Genomic DNA, 17,022 nt, shown 5'->3' on the forward strand with positions numbered 1-17,022 from the left:
AGATGACCGCGTAGGGAGTCGAACCCCGGACCGCCGTGGCAATAAAGACATTTTCCCGTCGTCGTAACCAATAGCGCTATAGCAGAAGCAGTGAATTATGACTTCAAAATATAGATATTTATAATGGAGACAGTTTACCTGGAGTAAAACGTGACAAACGCTTTTCGATTTTCATCGTAAAAAGTAGTAAAAACAGCCAATTCGCATGTGTTTCCGTAACATATAGAGTGTCAGTAATTAAGTTTTAAAGCCTTCTTAAGAAATATAGCATTTATTTCCAGATATCTAAAAAAATGCGTTGCAAACTTGGGTTGTCTTCTTCGTTAACCATATAATTAAATTTTAGACATAATTCTAACGAAAATTTTTATCATTATCTTTATATGTTTTAACAGACTGCAATGTTTTTAAATTAGGAGGGGGCCTCCGTGGCCGGGTGGTTATGGTCGCTGACATGAAATCACCGATGTGGGTTCGAGCCTCACTCGGGGGCGTTCAATTCTTCATGTGAGGAAGCCATTAAGCTCGGTGGTTCTACCCAGGTGCCCGCCCGTGATGAAATAATGCACTGAGGGGCACCTGGGGTCTTCCTCCACCAGCAAAGCTGGAAGGTCGCAATATGACATCTAGGGATTTATTCTGAACAAAATCTGTCTATACATTTCGTTAAAACATCAATTTGCAGAAATCATAAATTTGGGCATGCCTTTACTAAGAATGAAATTAAATCATTTTCAGTTAATTCTTTTAACCTCTCTAATTCTTTTCAAATCTGTTTTAGTATCCAGCTAAATTCTACAAAAAAGAAAAAATAAGGCTAAAATTTAAAAACAAGATTGAAACATTTAGGACATTTTTGTATATTTTTGTAGTTTGTGTTTGTAAAACATTATAGCATGCATTGAAGTTAAAACAACTTGATCTTTACTTTTTATTGATTTGGTAATTTGTAATTCGTTCATTGAAGTCAACAAACGAGCAAATTTCAGAAGAACCTGTATAATGGAAGGAAGCTATCAGATGTGATAAAGTATTTTGTATCTAAATCTGTTACACATTAAGCAATGACCTTGACATTTTCTTTCTGACGAATTAATACATATAGAGTATTTTATTTGCAATATTGTATATAAAGCACTGTGTAACTTAAAGGATATTAACATTGGTATCTTTGAATAATGAATTTATTAACCGAGTTGAGTAGAAAAATGCGGGGCTCTGCCTTTTCGCCATCTTATTACACCTTGAAGAACTTGATTTACAGTGGTTTCAATTTTCTACGGAAATTATTGCCATTTTAACTATACTATATGTAATGTTTATAGTCATATTTTATGCCGAAAGTTCGTATTTGAAAAATATGAACAATTAATGACTGCAGCTGTATCTATGTAAACATAAAATGAACACGTTTGTATGTGTAAACATGACTCTGTGTTGAGAGAAACGTATACTCACAATAAATGTATATATAAACACAGTACAAATATGCAATGCTACTATAAAACTGGATGTTTTAACCTTTAGCCTGCTGGCAGCAAGTGATTCTGCCTTTGCGACCAGTGCAGACAAAGATTAGCCTGCACATCCAGACAGACTGATCATAGTCTGCACTGCTCGCTAATCAGTCAGTTAATTTTCAGTGAACACCCAATCAAATAATCAATGGTATTGCCCAAAATGAATGATAGACTGGTCCATTTTACAAATTTAGCAGACTAATTGTTAAATGGTTTTTGACAGATGACGATTGCAGCTTCACATACACACATAAGTTTACATAATTTACCAGATGAGGATCAAATGACAATATATTGCAATGAATGTGGTGCAAATAATAGTGTAACATTTTTTATTGCAAAATGTGTCAACAGTTAGTCTGTCTGTATGCTGCTTATCATATGTCGGCTTAATTCCGCTCTGTATTATCCAGAACTTCAGATCACAGATGGAATGACTGATCATTTCCTACAATTCTCCATGCTGAAATAAAAAAAAACACATAGTTATACTTAACTAAGCATCAGATAATTTAAATAGTTTCCATAATTGTACAAGAAGCGAATTTTAATCGGTCTTTGAATGGGAAATTCACGTGAGCAATTACAAGTAGTTTCTAAAAATAATAACATTTCAAACCATTTCAAACCATTAAATAATTTAAGTATAAAATAAGCCTGGTAAAATGTTTGTGTGTTATTCCATTTATGGTTTATAGCTAAAAATATTCATAGAGGACAAGTTGTTTTAATCTAAAATTTAAAAAAGCCTCTTAACATTAGTCTCATCTATCCCTTTCGTTTACAGATAAATGGGACAATTTGTCATGTTTTTGCTTTGTCACACGTAGGCATAAACACATCCAACAACTTTTATTCTTTATTCAATTTACAATTTACACACTTGAAATGGCTACAACACACACCAGTACACATTTTTTAAATGTTTTTAACTTAAATTTTCTTGAAGAATACTATGAATGCTGAACAAAACTCAAAAGAAAAGTGGGGACCACATTTGATGCAAGTAAAAATTGTTTTTAGTTAAACGAAAACATCGCAAATATTTTAAACAAACTCAAAAACACGAGAACAAAAAATTGTAATGGTGGTGTATGACCTATGTTTCGATGACATGTAGCATTGCAATTTTTTGCTGACGAAGATGCAACTAAAATGCAACGCATAAAAATAACATGGTAGTTCAGAAAAAGAAAAAACTGTGGCATTATGTTTCAGGGAAAATTCACTACAGAAAACTAAAAAGTATTTTAATCAATTAACAATGTATGGGACTATCATTTTTCGCGACTATTTCCTCTTTAGTGTTTGTAAACCTTTAGCTATATAGCCATCTTTATTATGTAATCGATTGCGTAAAAAAGTAAGAATAAATAGATGTCTGACCAGTTCGTGAAAAATACATGAACAACTCCTTTACCAGTATTGAAAGCCACAAAGAGTCACGGTATAGGACTTGAATGTTAAAACGTGTAGAAAATCAGTAGCATCTTTGTTTCTATAAACGTGTAAATGAAACCTTCGAATTCTTTCATTTGGTCTGACGATGTAAAGTACTTCACGTATTTCAAATATAATATAAATAACAACTTAAGGTGCAAAAGAGCCGAAGCAAATTGATATTGCGTGATACCTTTATAATAATCTCCACCAAGATCTACTCCTGCACTTGATCGCATGCTGTCAGCATTTCGTTTCAAATATGCTCCATAAGATTCTCTTTTGCCAGCTGGAACAACGGTAGGGTTAACAACAAATTCAGAAATACCACTTAAGTCACCAATGTCTACGGATTTGCCGGAAATGGTGGAAATGCGCTGTGGCACCTCAATGGTATCATAAAGATGTTCATTGTCACCTTGAAATTTGAAAATATTAGAAAGACATCAGATTGAGAATTATACAGAACAAGATATATAAATTATTTGCCCAGTATATATATACAGTCAAATTTCGTGAGCATGAACTCGACGCGACCAGCAAAAATTGTTCAAGTTATCTGTTGTTCGAGGCATTGAAAAAAACATTACATATGAAATTTGACGGACCCGACGATAGGTTTGAGAGAAGGGCAGTGTTCGAATTATACGAATTCAAACAAACGAAGTTTGACTATATATCATTAAACTGACAACATCAATGAGCAAACATTTACTGCTGTAAGTAATTACTGTGAATCGGAAAAGAAAGACAGTAGCTTTACTATTTCGAGTGCGAGTCGAATATTTAAAACATCCATGAATAGTTCTCAGTATTCTGTATAGGAACATAATTGTAAAGTTATTATAAAACTTATTGCTCAGAAATAGTACCATTTGTCCAGGGAGCTTGAATGGCTGTTGTTTCATTGGTCAAAACTGATAGCATGGATGCATTTTTCTGTTGTTGTCAAAGGGAATGAAATAAAACAGTGTTTATAAAACTCCTCGCTATAATTATCAAATACATTATGCATATATGAAAGTACTGCAAGAGTATGTCAACGAACGCCAAACTCAGCAGGCAGAAAAAGGTGTTGGTGTCCTTAATTGTTCGGCTTAACGTCGCACGGACACACTTATATACAAGAAATATCTTTAAAAATGATGGTCGGCGAATTGAAATAAGGATAGAAGTTTATGAATTTTTCATCTAACATTTTTCAAATTGCTACACTAAACACCGCACTTTAACAATTTAAATGGTTCTATTTTAATTTTTCGCAAAGGTTTCGTAGGGTTGCAATTTTGTTTCGTTTATCCTTAGGCGAATAATTACAGCAGTAGTTTGATGAAGATTCATGATGCGAGGTCATTAAACGTGTTTATATTTTTAGCTAAATTGGCCCCTATCCCCATTTGTAACAAAATAGCAGGAGACCTTACGATATTGTTACACATCGAGTTTGATAAAAATCCATTACATTTTAGTGGTTAATACGAAGAAAGGCATATCTACTTTTAGCTATAGTGGTCCCTAATAGGGCCCAAGTTCCTATATAAATAAATTTGGAAGAGGACCTTATAATGATGATCCAGACCAAGTATGACAAAGATCCACCAAGCTGTTCATGAGATCATGAGACGCTGTATAAAGGCATTTCTAGTTTTAGCTCTAGCAGCCCCTAAAAGGGGTCAAATGTCCCAGCTGAACAAAGTTGGCTACAAATCAATTTTGATTAGAATACATGAGAAAAAAATCAATTAAAGGATTTTTTTATTTATTATTTTTATTTATTTCTAAAATAGGCCAACTGATCCCGCTTTAACAAAAGCATATTCGCTATTCACGAATCTTTGGACAATGACGTCACACCTATAAAAAAGTGAAGGTCAAGCAAAACATACAATTGTAATTATTTCAATATTTCTGTTTCATAAGGAAAGTTTGACCATAGTCATATCACATAGATAAACTGTATGCAGCGTACCTTCATTTCAGTGTAATGAGATTCAGTCATTATATAGCATATATATAATAAAACAGATTTCAACTGAGTTCAATATTTGCATACCGTACTAAAGAAAAATATTCATATATAATAAATCAGTTAAATAATTTATAACAAATATATCAAAGCAAACAAGTACTCATTTTAATATGCAATCTGAATAAGTCACAAAAGCAAGAAACCTTTTCATATACAGACGACAATTGTAACAAGGAAAATCTTTTAAAAAGCACTTCTCTACATAAAAGACTCTTATCACACCCTTATTCATGTGATACGCAGACCGTATTCAGCTCTTTCTTTAATTCGACATATGTTGGTATTTGAACAGGTTTTTATCATATTTATTAAACTTACTTATCATTTTGAGATATATCAATATTCTTGCTAAATAAACTTAGCCAAAGTTAGCTTTAAAACTGTGAACAGCGTCGTTTAGGATAAACGCTTTGTCTACATTTCACTCAGCGTATCACAATCAACAGAGTGAAAGAAATTGACACTCTCGTCCAATCAGGCAGAGTGTTACATAAATCTTCCATTTTGATAAATTATCTATAAAGCGTTATCAAGTAGTTTGATTTGCAAACTGAAGTCACGTGGCATAGGAAACGAAAACGAATTTAGACGGCGTTCGCCGAAAAAAAAAAGATATACCTTGATCATTTACAGGACTATCATCTGATTCGTCAGGAGCCAGATATGAGAACGTATTTGGAAACATATCAGGAAACTGTGTTCTGTTAGTTTGCTCCGGGCGTGTGAAGTCTGTTGTTTGTAATCCTGGACCAAATTCGTAATTGAATTTTAAGTCACGTTCCGCCTTTTCTTTTTGACATCTGTAAAAGAAAAAAAAAACATGTATCCGTGTTTAACCCTTAGCCTGCTAAATTTCTATAATGAACTTGTCCATCTTTCAATTTGGACAGTACCACTAACTGTTTAAAGGGGTGCTTACCAAAAAGATACTGACTGAATGGCGAACAGTGCAGACCATGATCAGACTGCACGGATGTGCAGGCTGATCTTGGTCTGCACTGGTCGCAAAGGCAGAATTACTTGCCGCCAGCAGGCTAAGGGTTAATATAAACTAAGATCTCTGTTCATATTGATGCATGTCCTTTGTCTGATATTTGTTGATCTTACTGTACTCATAACAACAAGAAACTCTTAAGATGAGTTTAGGTATACTAATATACAAGTTTAACAATAGTTAAAGACAGTCAAATATGGTAAACACTCGTGATATTCTGATAGGACTCATTTCTAACTAATTTTCTCGAGCACTGCTTTTTCAATCAATTTTGAACGTTCATAATTATCTGGATGGAATGGACTAACTGTAAATGTTTATCACGCAGGGTTAATCAAACTAAAATAAATTTCTGTCTCAATTTCTTGGCGTTATTTTTCTATATTCTGTTGGAGTTTCTCACATCTTTTGTCGATTTCTTTTGTTATTTTGTATGTTACTTAATTATACTCGTCCTCCTGCCTTTCATGTCATAATTTAAAATCAGATTTGTTTCGTTTAGTTTTGCTTGGTTCGTGCATTTAGACAGTATCACATCCTATGCTTTGTGAATCACTCGTTAGTTGCATTATGTTATTAATAATCAAAAGCCTTTGGTTAAACGCTTTACAACTTTTCTGTCTTTAAACTTATTAAAAGATACCTGTGTAGATTTATGCATAGCACTGGGGGAAATGTTTTTACACAACTTGTAACTGAATTTTGTTACCAAAATTATCCACAAACTGTAAGCGAATCAGGCAAGAGGTAATAATTGAAGCGGTATAGGCCTCCATGAAAGAATTAGTTAAAAACTGGTTAAAGTAATTTTCTCCAAAAACAAATATTTACCACGTTCTAAAAATATGTAACTGCGTTTGAAAGCCCGTGCAGTACACAATCCTAAAATGGATCACTGGCATTAGATTAGGATTGCATTATAGAACTCGGCTCAAAATGTAGATCTAAAGGTTATAAAACTGCGTTTAGAGACCAAATTTCAAGCGTATGATTGGTTGATTCTGAGGTACATTTTTGAAATTGACGAATGGCAATATAGCATTTTGAGACTGGTATCCAAACTCAGTTTCACAATTATCAAGGATCATTCAATACTCACCTGAAAATATGGGCCAATACGGTCAATAAAAAGACTATGAACATCACAACTGCGATAACAACCAGGGTTATCAATACATCCGTTGCATATTTATCTGGAAACAGACACAAACGCATCCGTTGCATTTTTTATGTACAAGCACATACAAGCATTACACATTTTTACATTTGAGCCGTGCTATGAGAAAACCAACATAGTGCGTTTGCGACCAGCATGGATCCGGAAAAGCCTGCGCATCCGTGCAGACTGGTCAGGATCCATGCTGTTCGCTTTCAAAACCTATTGCAATTAGAGAAACCGTTAGCGGAGATTTATTTATTTATTTATAATGGGTTTTACGGCGCACCAGCACAGTATAGGTTATATGGCGCCAAACAGGACTACAAGTTTTGGTTCCATATCTCATTTACATCGAAATAAAAACATGAGGTATGGAATCAAATTTTGCATACCAGCTGGAATTACAGAGTTACTGCAAAACCAAGTGTAAAGACCCTATTAGTCGCCTCTTACGATCATGCAAGGGTAAGGCAGTGGTTCCAATTCTTTTCATACACAGATCGTCCCAGAACCACATGGGGCCTAACCAGACTGAGCGGATGCGCAGGCTGGTCTGAATCAATGCTGGTCGCAAACACACTATGTTGGTTTTCTCATGGCGTGGCTCATTTTCTTTTGTAACAATTTTATAGGACACATTCGTTGCCTTTCATCGCGGAAAATAAAATACAGGAAAAAATCAACACATCCGTGGCCCAAGTTGTCATCTAAAAATTCGATATCTTAATGAATAACACATCCGTGGTCTTTCTAGATTTGAAAAAAAAACATAATATTTGTAGCTGGTTAGCGACACATCAGTTGCCTTTTCATATGATAAAACAACAACAGCAACACAGTATTAGGATAGCCAGCACATCCATTGCACATTCGTATGGAAAAGAACACCACTAGTAGGATAATCCGCATATCAATTCTCTTTTCCTAAGTAAACATACTTGGATAGCCGAAAAAAAATGTTGTATTTTAATTTGGAAACAACAACAAAATAATTAAAAAGTAATCAAATCTGCTGCCTTTCCTTTCTGAAAAACAAAACAACACGACACAAGGATGGTCAGCACATCCGTTGAGTTTTCATCTGGAAAAAAATACACAAAACAAACATATCTCGTTTCATCTGGAAAAACAATATTATGTCAAACAGAAGTAAAACATCCATTGCGGTTTTTTTTTTATATAGAAAAACACATCACACACAAACAGCACACCCATTCATCTAGTAAAACAAAAATCAAAGAGAGACAACTCGTCAAATTCCGTTTCATGGTTATATACCAATAGATGAAATTGTTCTTTGTTTCATATAAAATTCATCTACTTCAGAACAATTTTGATACAGTTTCTAGATTTCACTCCGTCGTAGACCTATTTGCCACAAGATGTCCATACATTTGCTTCAAGAAAACGAAAAGAAAAGGGGTGTTGAATAGTATACAGTGAAATGCCAGTCAACTGAAGTCAGGTACCCTCATATTGCCCCATTTCAGAAAGCGATCCGCAGAATAAACACCCTTCTTTCGTTTTCAAGTTTTTTTCATTTTTTTTTTTACTTTTCATTAGTTTCATTGCACCATTGTCCCCATTCAAAGTATTTGTATGATAGAGTTGGATTTAACTCGATTGCGAAATTGTGTGGGTTACTGTGCAAACTACATGCATCATGCACAGACTCGGTCAAAACGAGACTATATACTGTGACTTGGTTGTTGCCTTCTTAACCTTTATCCTGCTCAATTTCTAAAATGGACTGATCCATCATTCAATTTGGGCAATACCATTTATTATTTGAAGGGGACTTCACAGAAAATTTACTGACTGAATAGCGAACAGTTGCAGACCACGGATGTGCAGGCTGATCTTGGTCTGCACTGGTCACAAACTTTATGTCAGAATCTCTTGCTGCCAGCAGGCTAACAGTTAATACGCTTTCGAACAATTTTCTTAAAGATTTTATTTGTATCAGATATAAAAAGAATAGTACCGAAATAATCATAATAATAACCGAAAAATATAATGCAAATTATTGATTCATTTGTATTATCTATATAAATTATCTATATTAAACTCCAAAGCCACGGGAATTCATATAAAGCCACTTTCATTAATGTTTCCTGGTTATGAATAATAATTATCAGTTACAGGAAATAAATGTTGATCAATCTTTGAAGTTTTAAATCAAGTAAAATAAAATGAATGTTAATCCAGTTTCGAAACTTGAAATTAACAGATTGCAAAACATGACGTGAAGTTAACCCAATATTGGCCGCCTATTGTCTGAACATGAAAATCTAAATAGTTAACATTCTAGCATGAGGTAGAAATGTTATTACATGTGTCCATTACATACGCCTGAATCAAGAATCAAAGTAATTAACGTGAAAGATTAAGAATAAATCATACCGGTCATAATGTTTATCCTTCAGGTTTACTTTATTCGTAAAATAAATGTTTTTATACAAACATCCTGTTTGGTTTGTGCATGTATCTTTAATGTTTTCATAGTGAAATGTAATACCTCTTCCTTTATTGTGTATGTGGAAGATAACATTGAAATATGTGCATCGGATATTATATAGAATTTCACTGTTTTAATATTTAAGAAATACAATAGGGCAATTATTTTGAAATAAAAAATAACAGGAACTTAAAAATAACATACCACGTGTTAATTATGAGGCGGTCTTTCATTCAAATCCTATGCTTCATGTTTGTCATCTGATTATACCAAATTATTTTCTTATTTTCCTATGGACGTCGTACCATGCACAACCGCCCCCCCCCCCCCCCCCCCCCCCACACACACACAAAATATCTCTGTTAAAGATCTTTGTACCAAACTACTTTAACTCTACGGAAACGGTGAGGAACGGCGTCCTAAAATCTCAGTAATTCTCTAGAAGGGGATAAGTGAAAAGTAGTTGTGTTTGACTTTATTTTAGGATCCTGATTGTTGAATGGCCCAAGACTACCAAACACTTACTTACGTTACGATTTAATAGACAAGCCCTTCGTAAAGTTTTCAGTTTTCTTCAGAGAAATTCATTTCGTGTTTCTATATTTCTATATGCACATGCGGGTATCCTGTGCCTCGTCATTAGGAAAGATACCGTTTTGTAGCTAGTAACATGCACATACAAATGGCACCAAGCCAAGGTCTCTGGCGACTAAGTACTAATAAAGTATTTTGCTGCTTATTAAAAGTAATATCGGCCAAGAAAGGAAGGCACTAAAAAGATACTATAATGATAAAATTACATGTATCTATATATAAAGCACAGTACGTAAAACAAAATTTTTTAATGGCTCGATTTGATCGCAGTCAAGGTCTTCCTGTGGTATATCGTTTAATTTACCCTGGTTCTTCGTTCATATGCGTAGGCATTAAACCTTTTACAGTTCCTGCGCATCTAAAATCTGTGCCGTGATAAATCAGGCAGGCCTTGGGCTAACTGGTTGCAAATTTAAGTGGAAAACTTTAACGATAAACTGACAAACAATTTACGCACAATTTATTGTTAGCCTTTCGTAATAAAACATTGTTTCCTTCTTATTTCATACTGAAACATTCTTCTACAATGCACGAAACTGTCATACACTTCACAGAAATGTAATTTCAAAAATGGGATGTAACGGAATATGAGCGATTCATATCTAGTTTAAGAGAAATAAAGTGCTGTGCCCCAACGATAAAACGCACAGATCTCAAGACGTTTGTGCGAAAGCAGAAAACTGTTAATCTTTTTTGTTTGCATAAAAATGTTTATTTCATACTCTTTATGACACAACGAGAGAAACAGCCAATTTGGCAGATGAGAGAAATTTACTATCCTATCGAAGATATTAGTTAAATGCATGTGCTTGAACAGAAGGTGAATAATGAACATTACGCTATATAAAGACATGATTTTTTTATATGTAAATACAAACCATCAAATACAGAAACGAAGAATACGGGAATAGAATTGGAAAGGAGAAAACAAAACAAACAAACAAAAAATAATACACTAGTGTAATAAAGCTTTGACGTCCACGTCGTTTATATAGTAAAGTTGACGTTGGTCAAATTGACTTGTTTATATTATAAAAGAAAGTAGAATTTTTGATGTTTCGACAAGAAAGGCTAACATGTGATAAAACGAATATCACATTTGTGACTTTCCACATTGAATTTATTAACACTCGTTAAATAAAATTAATAAAATGCTCGGCAGAGCCTCGCATTTTATAATATTATTCAACTCGTTTAATAAAATCAACCTTTAAAAAGACTCTCGTGTAATATCCTCTATGAAAAACACATTACACACACACAAACGGAAAACAAAAATCAAGGAGAATCAGCTTGTCCGAGAAAAAGCATAAAACAACGACAGTGAACACACATGTTGCATTTTCATCTAGCAAAGCAGTTGCTTGTCATTCTTTCGCTCTCTCGAACTTTGTTAAATTTCATTTAGAAATTATGTACATTTACACCGCATTTGATATAAGCGTTAAAAGAAAAAGAAAAGAAATCAGCGTCAAAAGTAAATAAAATACCCATTCACTGTCTCAGTATAAGGTAGTATGAAGAAAAACAGAGCAATGTGTGGAGATTTATGCGGGTTTTCTATGACAGATATAACAACGTTTTTTCAACTGCGAAGTTCTGTTTCTATCTCTATTCAAACACTGATCATAAACAAAACATACAGATTTGACGTCGCAGACTTCACGTAGAAAATTACGTCAATGTATACATACAGCGTTAACGTGAATCGTATACTATAAATTGCCGACACATGTAGGCATCTAACATTACAGGAAGTACATATGACTAGCCATTGTGTTTTTATTTGTGAAATCGTTTTCATACATCAAACGTGCAGTTTCTTATGTACATCTGGTATACTATATTACTTTATGCACCGTAAGTATCTCAATATTTCAATATTTCATCAAGAAAGGGAGATTCTAAATCTTACTATCTGCTATTTCAAGTTTTGCGACCGTAAATATATCATGAACTTGGAATCAGTATTATATTTTCTGTTTGTTCTTTTTTTTTTCACCATTGTCCCCATTCAAAGTATTTGTATGATAGAGTTGGATTGAACTCTGTTTCGGAAGTGGGTGCATCATGCACAGACTCGATCAAAACGAGACTACTGTGTCTTGAGTGTTGCCTACGTAACCCTTAAACTGCTAGATTTCTAAAATGGAACGGTCCATCATTCATTTTTGGCAGTACAACTTATTACTCAAAGGGGTGTTCACAGAAAATTTACTGACTAAATAGAGAACAGCGCAGATAATGATCTTGGACTGCACTGGCCGCAAAGGCAGAACCACGTGCCGCCAGCAGGGCGAAGGTTAATATGCTTTCGAAGAATTTCCTTATATAAGCCGCGCCATGAGAAAACCAACATAGTGATTTTGCGACCAGCATGGATCCGCGCAGTCTGGTCAGAAGCCATGCTGTTCGCTTTCAAAGCCTATTGTTATTAGAGAAACCGTTAGCGAACAGCACGGATCCTGACCAGACTGCGCGGATGTGCAGGATGGTCTGGATCCATGCTGGTCGCAAAGCCACTATGTTGGTTTTCTCATGGCACGGCTCATATATTCTATTTTTATCGAATATAAAGAAAATACAGACACAATCATAATAATATCGAAAAATATAATGTAAATTATTAATTTATTTGTATTATCTATGCAACTTATCGATGTTAAACTCCAAACTCATGGGGATCATATAAAGTCAATTTAATTATTGTTTCCTGGTTTTGAATAATAATTATCAGTAACAGAAAATAAATGTTGATCAATGTTTTAAGTTTAAAATGAAGTATTTAAAATAACAAATGTAACTAAATACTAACAAAAAGTATGTGAAACCCAATATGGACCAACCATTGTCTGAACATTAAATCTAAATATAAAATTATCGTGATGTTCACCACTGCTGTATGTCTTGCATGATGGACTTTTAGCCTATATGATTCGCAATAAAATCTGTCTGTCTGTCTGTCTGTCTATTATATAATTATGTTTATACATGATAATAAACGCTTGAATTATAAAACAAAGTAATTAAGGTAAAATATTTTAAATAAAAATAAAACATACCGGTCATAGTGTATATCCGTCAGTTTTATAAAATGTATCGTTTTTAAATGTATCATAAAAACTTCCTGTTTGGTTTGTGCATGTACTTTTAATGTTTTAAAGAGAAATGTAATACATCTTCCTTTATTGTGTATATAAAAGATGACATTGAAATATGTGCATCGGATATATATAGAATTTCACTGTCTTAATATTTTAGAAATACAATCGGGCAATTATTTTGAAATAGAAAATAGCAGGTACATAAAAAATAACATACCACGTGTTAATTATGAGGCGGTCTTCATTCAAATCCTATACTTCATGTCTGTCATCTGATTATACCAAATTGCTTTCTTCATGGACGTCGTACCATGTGATGTTTGGCGCAACCCCCCCCCCCCCCCCCCCCCCCCCCCCCAACACACACACAAAATATCTCTGTTAAAGATCTTTGTTAAAGACTTGCTAGAACTCTATCAGCCAGCAAGAAATTTAAGATCCAAGAACAACTCAAAACAACTAGTTGTTCCAAAAAGCAAAACTGTGAGGTACGGTGATCGTAGATTTTCATCAGCTGCACCGAAGTTACGGAAAGCTCTACCGGCTACCCTAAGAGACGCTAAAAGCTTGCCATGCTTTCAAAAGATCATTAAAAACACACTTTTTCTTTAAGGTCTATTGAAACTAACTTTGCACTGGAAAACAAGCTGTATATGACTTTGCAATAGAAACTATTTACTGTTGTTTATCATTCTTTATAATATCCAGTACAATTTAAATGTAGAGTGAAATCTGATTCAGGCTAAATATCTTTTATTGTTGATATATATGATATATTTTTTGTGTTGTTTTGTATGTCCGTATCATTCTGTGATATGTAGTTTGTACAGCGCTTTTGAACGTTTATTTTATGGATGAAAAGAGCGCTATAAAAATCTGGTAATAATAATAATAATAATCTTTGTACCAAACTACTTTAAATTAACTCCACGGAAACGGCGAGGAACAGCGTCCTAAACTCTCAATATTTCTCTAGAAGGGGATAAATGAATAATAGCTGTTTTTGACCTTATTTTAGGATCCTGTTTGTTGGCCCAAGACTACCAAACACTTACTTACGTTACAATTTAACAGACAAGCCCTTCGTAAAGTCGTCATTTTTCTTCAGAGAAATTTATTTCGTGGTTCTATATTTCTATATGCACATGCGGTTTTCCTGGGCCTTGTCATAAGGAAAGATACCGTATTGTAGCTAGTTACATGCACATACCAATGGTACCAAGCCATTTGACAGGTAACATTGAACTGAGGTTCAGCATAACTACACTGAATATAGTTTCAATAATACGGGCAGTTTCTTAAAACTGTCTACATGTACGTAAAAATTAGCGGTTCTTCATTAAATTTTGGAACCCGACTTTGTTTTCCAAAAGACTCAAAGATGGTCTCTGGTGACTAAGTACTAATAAAGTACTTTGCTGTTTAACCGTAATATCGGCCAGGAAGGCACTAAAAAGATACCACAATGAGAAATTTACATGTATCTACAAAATTTAATAAAGAATAGTACATAGAACAAAATTCTTTAATGGCTCGAATTGATTGCGATCAAGGTCTTCTTGTGGTATATCGTCCAATTTACCATGGTTCTTCGTTCACATGTGTAGGTATTAAACCTTTTCAGTTCCTGTGCATTTAAAATCTGCGCCGTGATAAATCAGGCGGCAAACCACTCGAAGGCCTTGGAAAACTTTAACGACAAACTGACCAACACGCCTCAGTTTACGCGCAATTTAATATTAGCTTTTAGTAATAAAACATTGTTTGCTTCTTATTTCATACTGAAATATTCTTCTACAATTCACAAAACTGTAATACCCTCCATAGAAATGTAATTTCAAAAATGGGTTGTTATTGAATATGAGCAATTCATATTTAGCTTAAGAAAAATAAAGTGCTATGCCCCAACGATAAAACGCACAGATCTTAAGCCGTTTGTGCGACGGCAGTTAATGTTCTTTCCTACTTTTGCATAAGAAAGTTTCTTTTAATTTTCTGTATGACACAACGAGAAAAACAGCCAATACGGCAGATGAGAAAAGTTTGCTATCATATCGAAAATATTAGTTAAATGCATGTGCTAAACATATAAATAGAAAGTGAATAATGAACATATGTTTTATAAACATACAAAACGATTTGATCATTTGCTATAGATATTACATATACCTACAATGTTGTTTTATAACTATACTCCTACTATCTTGTTTCATTACAGTAACTATAATCCTAACTCATACGCAGTGATCTTCCTTGCCGTGATCTTCCTAAGATCACTACGTAGGAGTTTCACTATACTCGTGTGTATGACTTACAAAAATATCATGGTCACCAACAGTTTATCGTTAGAATTATATGGTTTCCTACAAGACCATCCACATTTTATGTGTTCATGTTGTGTTGGATGTACTTTGCACCTACTTGTTGTGTCATTAACCTGTACTGATGTGGCAGAAACCGTCTCATTCATTAGCGTTATATTCTCTTTCCCTCCCACTAAGTCTATGTTTGCCTTTGTAACTTCAGCAGCGGCATCCTCAGTGTCCTCATATTCAACCTCGTAATCTACAATCAGACTTCCACGCCTGCCAGGAAATACAACCATACAACATATTCATCTATAGCTGTAGAATATTTGCATTATTGTTTGTAATTGTTTGTAATGTTAAAGTAGAAATGTGTGAAGTTTTTGTGTGCTCTATTTATAGAATTGTGTAAGAGCATGCATACTACATGCAAGTAGTCCGGAAACAGAAGAAACATTAAGTACAATACGGACTTTTTTCTACTTGTTCATATTTTATTATGAAATACAAGGTGTATATTTGACAGAAGTCAAACAGGTATATAATAAGTAACTTTATAAACAAAAGCGGTGTTTAAAAATCTAGGGTTTTTTTTTTCTTTATTGATGTATGCGTGTCTAGTGAAGAAAAAAGAACACGTGCATACATCTACCTCATTTTGCCTTGGCAAAACAACTTACCGTAGGTTTCTAATATTTATACCCCTGCACCTAAATCCAAAGAAGCGTCGATAGTATATAAAAATCTGAAAATACATGTGGAAAAAGCACGAATAAGCTTAACTGTAATCGTTTGATATATTTTATTACCACCTGTTGACAAGCTAATAATTTTTCATTGACGTTTTATTCATAAGGTGTAAAAAAAGCTTTGCCGGCCATTTTTACATTATGAAAAAAAAAATCATTTTATACTGCAATAGAAGGATACGTGAGGCCACATTTCTTGAAAGAACAGACACTTGACCGGTCTTTTTATTGAAAGTAAAGCATGCCCTTTTATTTCGCAAGATAAGAAGATGTCGTCTCACAACAACTGCTATATTCTGTTGAACATTTGGGTCGTTGAGATCGGTGTTACCCGTACTGATCTGAAATATATGGAACGCCGGGACTGTCTGATGTGATCAACTAAAATTTCATTATGTTATTTACAGAATTAACTTGTCTATAGCCGTGTTATTTTGTCAGTGTGTTGTACTATCTTGTCTTTTGACCATATTTTCTTGTCAAACAGACATGTCATTATGTTAACATACAACTTGTTTAAATCTGTGTTATTTTGTCCATTTGCTATGCTGTCTTGTCTTCTGACAATATTATCCATTCAAAAGGACATGCCATTATGTTTACATACAGTATTAACTTGTTATGTCTCCACTCCTCTGGGGGAGACATATTGTTTTTGCCCTGTCCGTC

General features: G+C 34.0%; 1 protein-coding gene across 3 annotated transcripts; it reads right to left on the minus strand.

Moving 5' to 3' along the window:
• Positions 1-1,925: 1,925 nt before the first annotated feature.
• Positions 1,926-13,387, minus strand: LOC123557545 (uncharacterized). 3 transcript variants are annotated; one of them, XM_045349059.2, is made up of 5 exons: positions 13,257-13,383; positions 7,083-7,176; positions 5,608-5,789; positions 3,154-3,378; positions 1,926-1,983 (listed from the first exon to the last, which is right to left on the minus strand). In XM_045349059.2, exons 1-5 carry the CDS (start codon positions 13,261-13,263, stop codon positions 1,943-1,945), a joined length of 549 nt encoding a protein of 182 aa, XP_045204994.2. In that variant the 5' UTR covers positions 13,264-13,383; the 3' UTR covers positions 1,926-1,942. The 3 variants fall into 3 exon arrangements, with proteins under 3 accessions (XP_045204994.2, XP_045204992.2, XP_045204996.2); XM_045349057.2 differs by lacking the exon at positions 13,257-13,383 and adding an exon at positions 9,546-9,682; XM_045349061.2 differs by lacking the exon at positions 7,083-7,176 and having other exon boundaries at positions 13,257-13,387.
• Positions 13,388-17,022: the final 3,635 nt, after the last annotated feature.

The sequence above is a fragment of the Mercenaria mercenaria genome, chromosome 5, assembly GCF_021730395.1.
Source record: "Mercenaria mercenaria strain notata chromosome 5, MADL_Memer_1, whole genome shotgun sequence".
NCBI lineage: Eukaryota > Metazoa > Mollusca > Bivalvia > Venerida > Veneridae > Mercenaria > Mercenaria mercenaria.